General features: G+C 39.2%; 1 protein-coding gene across 1 annotated transcript in view; it reads right to left on the bottom strand.

Moving 5' to 3' along the window:
• Positions 1 to 4,403, bottom strand: part of fgf11b (fibroblast growth factor 11b) — an 81,411-nt gene extending 77,008 nt beyond the window's left edge. Inside the window, exon 1 of the mRNA XM_041801626.1 lies at positions 4,211 to 4,403. Within this exon, the coding sequence (XP_041657560.1) occupies positions 4,211 to 4,403 (193 nt within the window). The remainder of the gene's footprint in view (positions 1 to 4,210) is intronic.
• Positions 4,404 to 12,244: the final 7,841 nt, after the last annotated feature.

The following is a 12,244-nucleotide window of genomic DNA, read 5'->3' as shown; positions in this document are numbered from 1 at the left end:
TTTGTGTTGGGATTTGACTATCTTGTGTGTGTGTATGTGTACTTTTATGTGCATTGACTTATTATAAGCAATGTAGACCTTATTTCGGTTTAGTTTAGTATCTTGAAATAAAATGCTTTTATGTGGACTTTTTCTAAATGGGCTTTACATTGAGCGTAATTTAAAATCATTGACCAGAAGGTAGGCAAATACACTTGCCTGGTGTTGTTTCTTTGCCATATCACTATAACTGTAAGTGTGGGTCTTTTCTAACATGTGCAACTCCACATCTGGCATTCTTATGTAAAGATTTAGTTTAATGAAAACAGGGATTGTCCAGACTTCACAAAAACGATGTGAAGATTATAATTTTTTTCTTACTTTTTCTAGGAATTACTTTGTATCTTTCCAGTGTTTTGTGATTACTGTGTCACGCTGCATAAATCTGAAAATCTGAGGGTTTAAGCAAGACAGCCTCAGAGATTTGATATTACTGGAAAATGGATGTAATCAACAAGAGTAGCAGCAGAATGCCCCCCCCCCCCCCCCTTATTGACGGAAAGACTTAAATGTAACAAGTCTTTGTATGTTTACTATTCACACAAGTCCAGAACTGGCACTGAGAACACAAGACATGTTTCATCTTCTGAAAATTCAGGTGATTTGGATTGGAATCTTTCTGCAATGTTCACAATAAATCCAGTACAGTACCTTATCTATAGCACATCAGTCTTGAGGCCATGCTGTGCACTTCAAAGTTTGTGAATTACAATGCTGTTTGAAGCCCAGCAGACATGTGTGAGCAGAGTGGTGCAGAATGAAATGAAAGTCGTCATCAGGCACAAAGCTGTGCTCATCGCTCATCTTTCTCACGTTCAACCTGCTTAGATGCACCCTTTAGATCTGTTTCTTCTACAATCAGCCGTGAAAGCTGGTGACCTCTTTATGACGGCTGTTTGTTCAGCAACATTTCTGTAATATGCATAATTTAACTTAAGTATACTACACTTACTAATTGCATGCATGAATAAAGCAAAACATTTCTCAGTCGTAAACTAAATAATTCAGCAGTCACACCGAAGGTAATGTGAATGCTGCAACAAATAGATTATTGTTTTCTTGACTTTTGTGCAACAACGAAAAAATAAATCAAATACAGAGGAAAAACTACACAGGAATTTATATGTGAAAAAGTTTAAAATGACATCAATTGTTAGACAAAGCAGAATATTATGCAAATATTGTGTCATCTATATGAGAATTCAGACACATCTAGAAGGTTATGCATTTCAGATTTGTAGTTGAACAACAGATTCTCTTCCGCTGACCAGTTGCACATTTATAGAAGAAAAGGTAGTGTTGGCAACACATCACATAATTCAGCATTCAGAGGCTCAGTGTTGAAGTTGTGCTTTCAAAGAGAAACAACATCACAGAAGCAGACAGAGCTTACAGCACAGGAACATTTTTAACACAGATTTGTTTTTGTTACAGGTGTTGATGTCAAAATGTTTTCCTAAATGAAGTTGTTTTGTAGACTAGTTGAACAGAAGCAGCTTTGGTATTGTTTGTGTTTTTGATATAATGAGTGTTTTCATTTTTGGCTAAAACAAGCCAGCAACGCTCAAAATAAGTTGCTTTATCCGTGCAATACTGTATCTAAACTATCTATATCAGCTTGGTATCTGAATGTCTACTCATTAATCATTTTTCCCCCTTTTTACCCACATCCATTTACTTGATACTTGAACACAAATCTCATCTCTGAACTAGTCAGCATCATTGTTAGTTTGTGTAAATCGGTTATTTCTTAAATAGATGTTAAATTCCACTTCATTTCTTCTGAGGCATCTATTTTAGGCATTTTACTTTCTTGTGACCTAGTCACAAGTTTTTATTTTGCTTTCTGTGCCAAAAGGCCGACTATGTTCCCATTGCAGCCTGGAATGTTCTGCAGAAAAATGTATGTCTTAGGGAGTTGGTCTCCTTGAATTGTTTTAAATTAGAAGGCACTGGAGGAAGATGCATCAGGTTATAGTTAATTTGACTGATGACTTTCTGCTCTGCTCAGGAGTTGGTTGATCCATGTTTTTAATGAAGCCCAGTGTTAGTTCATGCAGGACACGGTAGTCATACGCCCAGCCAAGACCAGCTGACATCCAGTTGATCTTAATAATCGCCTTGCAGCTCCCACAGCCAATCACAGCTCTTTCTCCCAACACAGCAGTGTATTTAAACATTAGGTACTTCTCACTAATCCCTGATTGCATTAATACTGATGCACCACGCTGCTGCTGTTGGCAAAGCTTAACCTCCTCCACCCCAGCCTCCTCCTTTACAGCACAAAGCTTGTTGAACTTCATATAGAGATTCGTGCTACTATGGATTCATTGCTTTTAAACTAATCTTATTGTATTCAATACAAATTGTCATAAATGTATGTATCCATGTGGGGGTTTCTAGCCATGAACTCCCTGGAAAGTCAAAGCATGCTGCTTGACTAACCCATGGCGCAACTTTTGAGCAGAGCTTTCTCTGCCAAGTAAAACTGTTTATCCATTTTGCAATAAAATGGTTAAATGAGGACTAGTGTTCCTAACTGAAGTGTTTTTATGGTTAATGTTTCATGTTTGTAGCTCTGTTAATTGTGCTGCCTGTTGCCTGTCTTGGCCATGACACTCTTGTAAATGAGATTCTTAATCTCAGTGAGGTTACCTGGTTAAATAAATTTGAATAAATAGAAATAAATTTTGCACGATCTAACAATAGCTAAATGGATGTTTCAAAATCTTCTGCGTTCATGTATATGTTAATTCCACCATCTGTAGATGACTTGAAAGCTTGCAAGAGTTCCCAGGGTGCATGAAAGTGCTGAGAGCTGTTAGCCTGTTTCACTATTTATTGTTCCTGCATGTGTCTGCATGATTACAGGTCTGGGAACACAAAAGCTCCACTAGATGTATGCATGGTCATTCTAGCTGAGTTTAGCATTTATTTAACAACTTGTTATATTGTCGTTATATTTCAGAGCTGAGAGCAGCATCTAACATGGGTCAGTATATCAAACAGGTCACTGCCTTGAAAACAAGTGCTCATGGGAAACTGTGTGCATCCATAGACAACATTAGTGCGCATAAAAACTAGCTTTTATGGTGTGTTTCATTGCTCCTGATGGATCGGCATTTCTACTGTATATCACGTTCATCACAAATTAACAGGATAAAAATTGAAGTAAACAAAAAAGTATCCTGGCTGTTTGGTTGATTGTATAAATATGTGACAACGAAGATGGAGACTTTTTCCAATTCATAATAAATCATTTAATAGCTTGATATTATCATAACAACTTGGCTTCATTTAGAAAAAAAGATTATTTCAGGTTTCCTGCATATCATTGGAAAGTCTTGAAACGTCTGATTTTTACCAGTGAGAGGTCTTAATGTTAGCAGGTACTTTGAGTAAGACATGTCCTTATCCAGTCACTGTTTTCTAGCCAACATATTATGATTTTAATCATCTTCCCCCTCAAATTGTTGCATAAATTCATTAATGGATTTTATAAATTTCCTAGAGAATGACCTCAGACTTACTGTGATTTCATACTGTTGTGAAACACTAGTCCAGTGCTCTTACATCTGGGTTACCAGGTTGTCCACATTAGATTTCTTGCAGCCTACCCTTATTTAACTGGTCTTCACCATCAAGGACTTTTATTCTACTTTTTAAAATTTAAACAGTTTAGAATCAGCTCAGCACACCTGCTCAGCACCAAAATGTGTTATGATAAATATCAGTTTCCTTAATATGAATAGAATAGTGGCATTAAATGTGCCAGAAGTCATCCAGTTTGGATGTTTATGACCCAAAAAGTTTCCTTTGCCATATCCCGTTTTAAATTTCATAAAGAGTATATTACAGCAGACAATTCAGTCCTGTCTAGTGTAGAAAGAAATCTTTTTCCTCCTATTTGTGACAGTTTACCATGCAAAAAGTGGTATTAATTTTTCTTAACTAAGGTCTTAAAAGTCTTTAATTTGATTTTTAAAAGAGAGTAGGAAACCTGTTCATCTTGTGTTTGCAAAATTGTTAAAACACAACTTATTTTGCTGCGATTTAAGACATTTTTAAAAAAAGTATACATCAAACATGTTTAGCTTTCATTTTCAGTAAAACATCTCTGTACAGCAGCGACAAAAGGAATGGTAAGATGAAAACATTAGCAGTGACTCACCCGGTCTTTTCTCGTTTCGACCTTTTCGACCGCCGCATAGTCGCACTTTGGAGATCAGAACCAGGATCTGTTTCTGGCACAAGGACTTGTTGCTCTTAGGACAGGGCTTGCGCTTGTTGGCTACCGGTCGGTTGGCTTGGTCGTCCTTGACCGCCCGTTTCTGTCTAATGAGAGAACTGGCAAGAGCTGCCATCTTCCCCCCCTCTCACCTTTGGGAGGGGGGTTGTCTTACTTCCCAGTCCCCCCCCTCCCCTCTTTTTCTTGGCTTGTTCGGCTTTTGCTTTCCTTTCAGAAAAACTAGAGTAGGACGAGAGGTTTTAGAGAAGCCCCCACAGGGGAGATCTAGGCGTCTAAGTGGGTTAACAGAGAAGAGTTTAGTTTGAGGGTTCCCTTAGAGAGAAAGAAGATGTAAGTTCACCTGCAGTCCGATGTAACGCCTCCACTATGACCAAAAATAAAAATGTGACACTAAGAGAGCACAAAAAGGTGTCACAGTCACATTTTCAGCTTTGAGAATAACAGAAAAGCCAAGGTTTGACTGGCTGAGTTTAAAAAATCTGAAGATGGAGACATATTTTTACCCTTCTTCCCCACTCATTTTTCATATCCAAATGCTCCTAAATATCCAAGTTCAAAGCTTATATTTCAAATAACTACCCTACTTTAAATTGACCGTACCAAAGAGAAGAAGCTTAAATTATTTTACATATAAAAACACTTTTACTGAAGAAAAGTGAAATCATTTTGAATGCTAAGAAGCTCCTAAAAGCGCCAGAGAAATCAAACTGTTTGTCACCATTTGTGCAGTCCACGGAGGTCCAACTTTGCCTCCCATTTAAACGTGGCAGCATGGAATATTGAACCGAGAGTCCGAGCGGTAATCCAGCACACTTAAATCCAGAGGTGGAACAGCAGGCGGGATGGAGGCAGTCTTTGTGGGAATGATGATCTCGGGAACGGAGCAGAGACATGGACACAGACAGACACAGATTTCCTCTTCTGCCTCCGATGGTGGCACGCTCCTTTCCCACAGTCCTCACCGAACCCCCCTCCCTCCCTCCTCCTGGAGCTCCTCACCCTCCTCCCCCCACTCCTCCTCCCATCCAAAGTCAGCGAGTGGTTGTGAGAGTATGTGTGCGTGAATTCCAGCAGCCACCATCAGTAGAGGTGACATTCATGAGAGAGAGAGAGAGAGAGAGAGAGAGAGGAAGCAAAAAAGAGCGAGTGAAACAGGAGGTAGGGAGGGAGGGGGGGTAGTTTGGGGGGCAGAGGCTGTGATGTGTGAGAATGAGCTTGACTTGGAAAATGTGGGAGAGAGATGGGCAACAGCCACTTGACAAAATCACTGCACGCAGAGGCTACAATTTTGTTATTTCACAGCATCGTCTACCCCCTCCCTGCCTAAAAAAACCTCAATCATTCTGAATGCCCTCCTGAAACAGAGACAGAGCAAAAGAGGAGGAAGAGAGAGAGAAAGCAAGAGAGGGAGAGAGAGAGAGTGCTTAAGGTGCAGATTGTGACAGTTCTCTGTCTCCTCCAGAGGAATAGCATCACCATGTGTTACCTTCCTGTCACAAGCACACTCTCACAGTCACACAGCACATCAGCATTTTGTAGTGGAGTCTTCCCCACTCTATAATTGTGTTTGTAGTCAGTGCTCTCCTTTGTCTCCCCCTAACCTCCACTCTGTCTCTGATTTGTTTCCTTCAGCTCTACATGAGAAATAGAGACAAAAATGTAAAAAAAAAAAAAAAAAAAAAAAAGATTTGACTCTGTTCCCTGAAACGGGCATTTAGTGTGTGACACATCTGTCTGCTGGCTTACTCTCACCCCGGCAGAGAAACATGAGCTTGGACAGATTGAGTTAGACAGCTAACCCTGCCAACACACATCCACACATCAGCCATACTCTCTCCCAGCTTCCCCCAAACCTGCAAAATACCAAACAAAAACAATCGCATACTTACCCACATGAAGCACCCTCGTTTGTTCCACTTTCATTTAGATAAAAAAAGTCGTGGGCTGACATAAGAGATTTTTCCAGTAATTTGGGACAAAAACAGACTTCCACAAGTATCAGTAGAGAGCACAAATCATGCTGACATACTTTTGCACAAAGTAGCAGGTTCTGGTAAATGACAATGCCCTGCAGTAAAGCATTTCTCATCTTGTTGAGTTGCAACAAGACTGAGGTTTGTGCTTGCTGTTTTTCATTCTGCTAAACAAAGACAACCTGATTTAAGGCAAACACAATGAGTTAGGTAAAGGAATATCAAAAAAGACGACTAAGACATTTACAGTGGTATCTAAAGAATTACATTTACAAAGAACGCTCTCCTTGTTTTCGTGTTTGAACATTAAGTTTGTGGTAAGATATAATTTAAGATGTGGGATTTTTGAAGAGAAAACAGATTAATTGATCATTGCACTTGTCTCTATGTACAAGGGATAGAGAATAATCCCAGTTCTGCATTTTTCAGAACACAAAAATCAATACTGTATGGCGAGACTCACGTGACAAGAGGAGACGAGATTTGGGCCCACAAAAATGAGACAAGATTTTTTCCTTTTTTTCCTTTTTTTTAATTATGGAAAAAAAAAAATACATGAATGGAAAATATGCCCTTTCTACAGCTGAAAGTCATAATTGCAAAGTATTTCAGGTCTATTTGGAAATATTTAAACTAACTCCTCTTGTACTGAAAATGCTATCAATGCTTACGCACAGTTTGAATTACCCAATCAATCACCCATCTATCTGTTATATTTCTATGGATGATATTAGGGAGGCATGGTATTATAGGCAGTATATCGGTATCGGCGGATAATAACTTTAAAAGTTAATTATCGGTATCGGCTGTTAATAAAAGTTGCGCTGATCTGTACGGCCAATAATGTGACATCATAATTAAGCGCACGCGATGATGCCGGATTATGCGCCAACAACAAACTCAACATGTCAGCTGTGTGTGTGAAGTTTGAGGTGTGGGAACAAGACCGCAAAGTAGCTGTTTGGATCACTTGTAAAGTACATGTGATGCAAGGAGGGCTCAACAACACGTCTTTTTTTTTCATCTAAAAAAACGTCACCCTGATGACTACAAGGACTTTCTTAAGGTAAAGAATGACAAAACTTCATGCCAGGGAAAACTCGTCAGCAGCCTCTACTTAAGTCATGGGACAAAAAATACAGCAGCGACCACCCAAAGATAAAGAGCTGAACAGGAAAATCATTGAATTTATAGCTCTTGATAATCACACTTTCAGCATGGTAGAATGTACGGGCTTCCACAGGCTAATGATGCATTTAAAGCCCCTCTACATTATACCTAACAGGTGCTTATAGCCTTACCTGAACTGCAAAACTTTGTTTCCAGTCGCGTAGAGAAGCCCCTCTTTAAAGCTAAACATATTAGCTCCACCACGGATACATGGACATCAAGTGTGTGTCCTGTTAGCACGTTGAGCCTCACTGCCTCAGTGGATAGATGAGGATTTCACTCTTAAAAAGCCTGTCCTACACTCACAGAAATGTTCCGATTTTCACTTTTGATAACATGTTTCGGATATGGAAAATAGCAAAAAAGAACGTGCATGATGTGCTACGTGACAGTGTGCGAAACATGGCCAAAGCAATGACGGACTTCTGTGTGCGAAGTCTCCCGTGCATGGCACACACTCTGCAGGTGTCCTGTCTCCAGCATTGGAGATGTGGATGTCTCTTGGTTATTATAGAGCTGTTTACAGTGAAATGCCCATTAAACTTGGTTGCTTAGTTAGTTTGTGCTGTTTAAAGCAGAATCAGGAGAGAACTACTTCAGTTGAAGTTTTATTTCTTTTTTTCATCTTGAGTCTCAAAAATTTAAAATCATATTTAAGCTCTGAACTATAGCTAGATTCTTTCATTTAAGAATCTGTCTTTTTGGTGTTTTTGTTATTTAAAGCCCTTTGTCAGGAGTATCTCTGGGAGCCATACTGCAAACTGGCTGAGTAATAAGGAGAATCAATCTAAATGTATAAGCTAGTGGAGCTCAGTGTCAGAAGGTTATTTTGCTGCTGTTTATTGCCCTCAAAGATGCAGATGACTTTGGCTGTACTGTTAAAAATACATGTAGCAAGTAATGCACATGTAACCCAAAGACATTACTGTAGCTTTTTCATTAGTGTATGGCTGTATTTGAAAAAAACCCCAACACATCCTTCATTTCTGATAAAAATCAAATGTTTTGTCAATTTCCAGAAAAAATAGATTACCAATATTTAAAAAAAAAATATTTGTAGTACAGGATGGAATTGGTGTTTTTTACAGTGGAAAAAATGTAATTAAATATCGTATCGGCCAAAATGGGTTTTAAGATATCTGCAAAAATCAAATATCTTGCATCCCTAGTTGATATCCACATAATAAATGAGAAAACATTGGGGTTTAAAGTAAGGTTTCGGTGCGAGCAAGAGAGAGGGTTGGGCTGGGCGGTGGTGAGCAAGCGAGGTGGAAGCAGCGGAAACTGTTTTGAATCATCAGTCACCCATTTAAATGACTTGGACTGATAGGAAATTTTGCATAAAATCGAACCTACTCCCAAAAACTACAAAAGCACTCAGAGAGCGCAGACCTCCACCATTAGCCCTATCTCCCAATAATGAAAAATCCTTTAAAAACATTCCTGGATCCAGACGGTGACCTGGATCACTCCCAAAATCTAATTTACCGATTACTCCCTCCCCGGTGGGGTGGAGACATAGTGAGGCAAAGCATTGACTTCGCTACGTGTGAAAGCCATGGCAGAGTGTGATTATTCCTCTATTCCTCCCAGCATTGTGAGTATTCTCATTACAATTCGCTGTCTTTCTCTCTGTTACGCTCCGACTTGTCTCCTCGGCTGGGCGTGCATCTTTCAAACTCTATAAACTCCAAAACTTTGGGTAAGTTACTAATGTCTGCCATCTTCTGGTGTAAAGTGGTAACAGCGCAGACCTCTGCCATTAGCCCTATCTCCCAATAGTACAGAATCCTTTAAAAAATTCCTGGATCCAGACGATGATCTGGATCACTCCCAAAATCTAATCAGTTCTTTCTTATGCCATTTCTGACATTTCCTGAAAATTTCATGAAAATTCGTCCATGATTTTTTGAGTTATGTTGCTAATGAACGAACAAACAAACAAACCCACCCAATCACATAACCTCCTTGGCAGAGGCAACAACAATTTCGGCGTCAGTGTGCAGACATGATTAGAGCAACATGAAAAAGACTCATTGAGCAAAGGCCTTAACACTCTGCATGCCGACCTGTATCCCCCTGTGACATACTGAGACACCTGTAGTAGCCTCTCAGTGCGCTATCAGCACGGAGACTGGCGCGCTTTCACTACTCTACGGTCTCGAGGTCAGTGAGAGAGCCCACTGGCTACAAGATTTTTTAATAGATTAAATAACCTCCTTGATAGTCCGTGTGTGCAAAATGGAAAAGGTCAGTGCATCTGTCTCTGTGTGTGGGCTGAAATACAGACTCATCCTCATCATTCCAGTCTGTCAAAATGACCGACAGCCTTCAAAATTCTCCGTCATCCTTCAAAAAAATCCGTCAGTGATGGAGAATATTCGGTTAACACGACCTCTGGATGGATGTGTGACTGACGGAGGTGAGACGAGAAGGAGACATGACGAAGCAGCGACTGAATCAAAGTTGTAAAGTGATAAATAACGACACTATAAGCAAGTCTGCACACATATACGAACTACATAAGCATTTGGTCTCCTTGCGGAGACTGCACAGGTTTCCAGCAGCATCATTTCTTTATTTCGGTATGATAAATTTATTATGCATTAGAGATCATGTGCGCAGTTCCTGGTAGCGCACATGGAGGAGGCGTTAGGGGTTGGGGCAGTGATCTGAATGGGTCACTGATCAACTCTGTTTCTTGATTAGCTGTCAAACCAATAATTTTAAAGCATCCTGGGTATCTTTGTGACCTTTTATGATTTCCATTTGATTTTGTTTTCTGTCAGGAGAGCTGCTACTCCTGATATTTGTATAATATTGATCATGCAAGATAGTTTTCACCTCGACATGAAATCTCTTGACGTTTTGATCTTGCAAGATCTCGTGGCACGATATCTTGTCACACCCCTAGTGTTTAGCATAACACCAGTGTTACATCATACATTCATCAGTATATTTAAGCAAGCTTGGAGCACATCAGTATTATACATCAAATTAAACCAAAAAAACTGTCAAAAATCAAAATCCAACTGCTGCTGGGAGTTGCTTGCACTTAAAACACTACTTTTAGTTACCCCAGGACAGTTGTCTTCCTTATCTGCCCATTAGTCAAAAGAATTAATGTAAATGTTTTGTCAACAAAATTAAAATTCAGTTTGAGGGGAAACTTGAATAAATATGGTTTTAAGGGCTAGAAATTGGCTTGTTTTTTTCAGTCATATAAGATAGAAATAAGAGGTGGAATCATGCTCTTTTTCATTCTTTACCTCAGGCTCCACTCGGCCATATTACCTCTTTTAAAACTGTTGTTTTCTCTTTCCTTAGAACATTAGACAAGCAACGATAGTAGTATCGATTCAGACTTGGATGAATAATCACAAGGGTAGCAATGTTAGTAAAAGTAAATAATTCTCCCATCCCTATTTTTTACTGTCTAGCCCAGTCAGTGTCAAAGTCTCTTTAGATCTGGAGCTACTCTTAACTATTGGATTTGTCAAATTCTGTACCTAATTTTTAACTGGGGTTAGGACTAAAATGACATAAGAAAAATGTCTTGTGAGATTGGCAGGCGGGGCTACTTCAATCGCAGCTGGTCTATGAAGAAATGGAAAGTGACAAGTGCTTTGTTCTTGCTTCTGACACTTTAAATCAATTATGTGGCAGTTAGAAAAGAAATTGAGTTCAGCTGATCCTTCCTCACCTGTCTAAATCAACATTAATATCTACCTCCACACACACACTCATTCAAGCTGCACTTTACTATCAGACTAAAGCTAGGAAACAAAACTAGCACACCGAAGGATGGTGGAGCCTGTATTGGCCAAGTAATGTGACAATAAATTAACCAAGGGCGTCATTGGCTGTGGGCAGAATGGGCGGGTTTACTCTGTGTATTCTTAGCAAGCATTGGTACAGAAAAAGTGGTTAAAAGATAGCGAAAAATCTTGACTCGTTTAGTCGTGTATCACCACACCCCTAGTATTTATTGATTCACAACTACCACAGTAATTTTTCCAGTTTATGCAAAGACATAATTATAGTCTATTTATGAATTAATGTAGTTATTTTATTTCAATGCTCTGACAATAAAAAAAAAACAAAATTTTTCTTTTCTTTATTTTTCCTTATTTAAATGAGTGAAACTTGAAATTTTAAGGTTGGTTGTTACTAATAAATTATACTTATTTTTCTTGTCAAAGTACCATTTCAGCAACTGCTGTTTAACAAGAGAATCAAGAAAAAAATTACTGAAGTATTTATCCAACATTTGTTTAAATTTCCAATATTTGTATGGATTTTGTATTATATTTCACCATAAAGGTGCAATGAACATCTATAATGCAGTCTCAGAATCAAACTCAAAATTTCAGCTTATCAGAGAGCCAATCAATCTACTTTTATTTGGCGTGGCACTTCTTTTAAAAGCCAATTGCTGGGGGAAATCAGCAATGAAAGCAACTTGAAAATGCAAGGTCGATTCAAATCGTTTCTAACAATGCAGAGCAAGGTCACTGTCTGTCAGGGTTTGATTGACAGGTGACAGGGGATGTTTGGTCTCCACGGAGGGGGACGAGAGCGTGGCGGGGGCGGAGGACGGGGAACCACAGATGAGATAATGCAGTTTGTATCGACGAGGGAACAGAAAAGATATTTTTCTCCTTTCCAATGTTTCGTCCCTCCAAACATCCTCAGCCATGTGCTTGTCTTCTTACTCTGGGTTTGGAATCAATCTCCTAATGGACGTCACAGTACACACATTGCCAAAGGTTGTTCTCCTTTTTGCTTTCTCCAATCACAAGTACATGCCAAG

The sequence above is a fragment of the Cheilinus undulatus genome, linkage group 12 (genome assembly GCF_018320785.1).
Source record: "Cheilinus undulatus linkage group 12, ASM1832078v1, whole genome shotgun sequence".
NCBI classification, from domain to species: domain Eukaryota; kingdom Metazoa; phylum Chordata; class Actinopteri; order Labriformes; family Labridae; genus Cheilinus; species Cheilinus undulatus.
The sequence above is the reverse complement of the archived record's forward strand: the minus strand, read 5'-3'. Positions and strand labels throughout refer to the sequence as shown.